The sequence below is a fragment of the Terrapene carolina genome, unplaced genomic scaffold (genome assembly GCF_002925995.2).
Source record: "Terrapene carolina triunguis isolate 2854851 unplaced genomic scaffold, T_m_triunguis-2.0 Scaffold28703, whole genome shotgun sequence".
Lineage (NCBI taxonomy): Eukaryota > Metazoa > Chordata > Testudines > Emydidae > Terrapene > Terrapene triunguis.
Window position 1 is genome coordinate 39,308 of NW_020693054.1, and position 4,728 is coordinate 44,035.

Sequence of the window (4,728 nt, forward strand, 5' to 3'; positions counted from 1 at the left end):
GTCAATCCGGAATCACCCAGGGAATGCAATGGGGGGCCAGGCCGGATCCCGATCTCAGCTCCCCCGGGGTCAATCTGGAATCACCCAGGAAATGCAATGGGGGCCCAGGCCGGATTCTGATCTCAGCTCCCCCGGGGTCAATCCAGAGTCACCCCCAATTGCAGCGGGGCCCGGGCTGAATTCAGATCGCAGCTCCCCGCGGGCAATCGCTGCTTTAGGTGTGCCCAGCCCCTCTCCCAGGCGGCCTCACCTGGGGGATGAGGTACCCCCGGAACCGGGTGTCTCTGGTCACGGTGTGCGGGAGGCTCATTGGCAGGATGTCGCTGAAGCGCTGGATCTCGTGCAGCGTGGCATCCGTGTACGGCATCCTGCCCCGGTCCTCCACGGTGGGCGCTCGCTCGCTCCCGATCACCGCGTCAATTTCCTGATGGATTTTCTCTTGCGGGGGCGGGAGAGAGGGGAATTAGCAGCCGCACAGCGGGGGGCAAAGCTCCGCGCTGGGCGGGGCCGTTACTGGACTATAACGCAGGCACCTAGCCACGGTCTCGGGGTGGCTCGGCCCTTGGCAGGGAGCTGCCCGCTGGGCATTTATGGCCCTATGGGGTCAATTCCTCACCTCAGCCTCATTCCGCTGAAGTCAGTGGAGCTGCAGCTGGGCTCTCTGGGGGGTTTGCCCCAAGGGGAACGGGGAAATCTCGACTATGCCGGGGAAATGTTTCCTGCCATTCTTAGGGCCGCTTCTCCGCCTTACCTTGGACCTGCGGGTGTTTCAGCAGGATCAGGAAGCCATAGCGCAGGGTGGTGCTGACAGTCTCAGTCCCGGCGAAGAATAAATTGAAGGTGGTCATGACTAGGTTCTCCAGGGAAAACTCGGTAGCTGGATTCTGCTTCTCCTGGAGAAAGGTAGAAACATCACCATCCCGCCTAGCTCCTATCCAGTACTTCCCCTCCAGGGCTGTACCAAGGCGGTCAGTACCATTATCCAGATGGGCAAATGGACGCACAGACGGGGAGGTGCCGTTCCCAAAGTTCACCAAAGGAGTGGCAGACTGTGTCCCAGTCCTGGGCTCTAACCACTAGGCCATGTGGCCTCCTTAAAGGGTCCTGCTAGCAAAGGTCCCTCCTTTAGGATACAACATTCTCAGTGGCTGCAGTTATTGGTCCATCCTGCTGATTTAACACCCTGGCAGAGCATGTGTCCTGTCTCAAGGCTGGTCCACAGATAGGATGACAACCTACTACTGCTGCCAGCAAACAGGATTACTCCTGAAGCTCACGGAGTTGAGAGCTGAGCTGAAGGTTTGAAGTCAAAACCCTGCTGCCAAAAAAATGGGAAAGGGTTTGTTTTTTTCCTCATTAAAAGAAAAAGTTTCAAGGAAAGCAGGCGTTTCCCACAGAAAGATCTGTGGTGTTGGAAACTGAATTTATTGCTAGAATAGAAAATTCCAATGAGAAGTTTTCAACCGACCCCAGTAAACTCTTAGAGTAATTACTCAAGCAGAGCCAAATTTTTCGGATGAAAATGTTCACCCCAAAAATGCAGATTGGGAGTCAACCGAAACACGCAGCAAATTCACGTTGAATTTGCCCAATTGTTTCAGCCAATAAAAAATTCTGAAAAAACATTTTCAAAACAAAGCGTTTTGATCTTTTCCGTCAACAACGGCTTTTCATTTGTTCTAACGGTTAAAAGTCTGAAGTGAATCCGTCCGCACGACCCATCATTAAAGTCTCAAATTGTTTTCAGTTTGCCAACAAATTCCCATTTGCGGTCAGCCAGAAATGAATTTTGTTCTTGTTTTTGGGGGGAGAGTTTTGGCCTAGTCGGTAATCGGCCAGTCAAGCCAGCAGGTTTAACTCTGCTCCCCACATGGGGGCAAGATTGGCTGGCGAAGGAGGGGCACAGTTTACAGTCACTTTAAAGAGCCGAGCTGAGGTCTGAGGCCAGGCCCTGTTGTTAATTACCTGCTCCATTTTAACCAAGAAGCAGTCGATGAAGTTCTGGGGGGCGTTGAGGTCCAGGGTCGCCTGCTGCAGTTTGATTCTCTCTGAAATAAAGCGGATTATCTCCTGGGAGCATTTGCTTCCCACGTGGTGAGGCCCAGGAATCTTCTCCAGGATGCCAGGGAAGGCATTGTACAGCTGTAAGGAAGGAAATCCAGCTGTTTAATCAGATCAGATTTCACTAGGGGGTCATGTCCCTCACTAGTGACTGCTCCGCATTGAGGGTAACAACCTACTATTTCTGCTGCTTCCCAGTGCCATCCCTTTCCCTGCAGTGGTGGGGCCTGTGCTCTGGGGCTTAAGTTTGGGGGTTCTGATCCTGCTGCTGCCCCATAGGGGAGGCTGTGTTTCATTAGCTCTTTTATGCATTGGATTATTAGAGAACCACCAGTCCCAGCTAGATACCTTAGACAACGTAAATGGGTGACTTTGGCCTGATTTTGTTTAATAATAATTAGATCATCTTCAATTTGTGCCGCACCCTCCACCTCAGCTGCCTTCACAAATTTGATCTGAAATACACGGTATCATCGGTCGGTAAAAATCCAGCCATCTCTGGGGTGGAGCCTGCAGCTTCGCTCTTCCAGCATTGAAATGCAACCGCTTCTGAGGCGGGGGGCAGCAGCTGTTTATAACGGGGTGTCACGGAGTCCCCGGGCGATGCTCTGGAACTGCTCCCCACAAAGCCAGTCAGGACTTTGGGGAGCCTCCTCTCCCTCGGAGCAGACTGTCTTCAGGGCAAGAAGCTCACACGGCTTCACCTCCTGGGTCTCTCCTGGGAGCATTCAGCATATGCCCCTCCGTGCGCTTCCCACAGCGATTCCACCCCGGCGGGGTCCTGGGGAAGCCAGAGGGTCCTGCACCCCCCACTTCGCAGTCAGACGTGACTCTCGGCCAGCCAGTAAAACAGAGGTTTATTAGACCACAGGAACATGGTCTAAAACAGAGCTTGTCGGTCCAGCGAACGGGTCCCCTCCGCCGGGTGCATTCTGGGGCCCAGCGAGGCAGACCCCCGTCTGCCCTCCCTTCCAGTCCCCAGCTAACTTCAAACTCCAACCCCCGTCCAGCCCCTCCTCTCTGGGCTTTGTCTCTTTCCAGGGCCAGGAGGTCACCTGATCCCTTTGTCTCCAACACCTTCAGTTGGCACCTTTGCAGAGGAGGGGTCCAGGCCATCAGTTGCCAGGAGACAGAGTGTCGGGCATTTATGTGCACTGGCCCTTTGCTCTGCAGCAACCATACACCCTTATCCCAGCACCTAGAGACTTAAGAACTGCATAGGGGAAACTGAGGAAAACATTAAGAACAGTCCCACTTCGTCACACAGGGCCCCCCACACAGTGCTGTGATGCAGCTGCCTCCGAGGTTAGGGAAAATGGGGATTACTTGCCCAGCACTAAAATGCAGCCACGTCTGGGGTGGAACACGGCAGCTGCTTAGCAGCAACAGTTTAGGACAGGAAGTGAGGATGGGGAATTTTTGTACGGGGCGGAAGGGGATTGTAACTAGCCAGAGCTCTGGGTTGACGCTCATTTCTGATCACTGGACGGTTCAGTTCTGGAAGCCCGGGGGAAATTGCCATGGACGGGGATCCGGGTCCCTGCCGGCCATACCTGGGCCAAGGCTAAACCTGCGAAACGGAACCGCTTGAATATGAGCTTGTTCAGGGTGATGAATTTCTCGTCCTCGTAGTCAAAGCGGTTCCCGAAGACAATGGAGCAGATGACGTTGGAGACGGCCCGGCTCAGGTTAAAGATGGGATCAAAGGGTGCCCCTAGTGGAAAGGAAGGACAGAGCAATGGGACCGGGCCAATGCTCTCCGCATATTTCAGGGGAACGGAGAGAGACAAACTGCCCAGACCTTGGGTTTTCCAGAGCTCCTCCACCAGACACTGGGCCTCCTCCTGGATCCGCTCCTCGATGGATCGCTTCCCCATGCCGAAGTTCCGCAGCGTGGTGAGGGAGAATCGGCGCATCTGCCGCCACCGCTCCCCGTTGGCAAAAACCACCCCTGGCAAGCGGATGATGGAGAAGCTTAGCGCTTTTCGGGAGGTGGATGGGAAATCGGGCTGTTCACACACACACACACACACACACACACACACACACACACACACACACACAGAGAACATCACATGTACAGAGAGAAAATCGGGCTGTTGACACACACACACAAAATTCCGCTTTTGTCAAAAATGTCGAGGTTTTGGCAGAAAGCCGAAATCCCAACCGCTTCGATTCTTCGTGCCACCTGGTGCCTCATGGGAGATAGATGTAGTGCAGGGAGGGAGCCCGGCCCATGAGCGCATGAGACGCCCATACTACATCTCCCAGGATGCACCTCGGTTTTGGTGCGGGGGAGGTGGCACCTCATGGCAGTTGCGTCGCCATGGTGCATCCTGGGAGATGTAGTCCATCTCTGTTTTCTGCAGAAAACAGACACTTTTCATAAAACATTTTAATAAAAAAAAACCCGTTTGCCATGAAATCGCAATTTCAAGAGGGAATTTTTGACCAGCCCCACGCTTTTCATTGGGTTACAGTCACGAACCGCTAACGAGATCTTCTTCCCCCAACACACAGGCAGCTCATTGCCAGGGGTGTTGTAAAGGCCAAAAGTACAACGGGGTTCAACAAAGAACTGGATCAGTTCCTGGAGGACGGGCCCATCGAGGGCTATTAGCCACAAGGGTCAGGACACAGCCCCCAGGCTCCTGGTGCCCCTCG

At 54.0% G+C, this 4,728-nt stretch overlaps 1 protein-coding gene across 1 annotated transcript in view; it reads right to left on the reverse strand.

Annotated features, from left to right (window-relative positions):
• The window catches only part of LOC112123658 (cytochrome P450 2G1-like), a 5,349-nt gene that overhangs the window by 274 nt on the left and 347 nt on the right, over positions 1 to 4,728 (reverse strand). The window contains exons 2-6 of the mRNA XM_026662600.1: positions 3,863 to 4,012; positions 3,615 to 3,775; positions 1,966 to 2,142; positions 752 to 890; positions 251 to 438 (exon numbers count right to left, since the gene is read on the reverse strand). Coding sequence (XP_026518385.1) covers positions 251 to 438; positions 752 to 890; positions 1,966 to 2,142; positions 3,615 to 3,775; positions 3,863 to 4,012 — 815 coding nt within the window. The remainder of the gene's footprint in view (positions 1 to 250; positions 439 to 751; positions 891 to 1,965; positions 2,143 to 3,614; positions 3,776 to 3,862; positions 4,013 to 4,728) is intronic.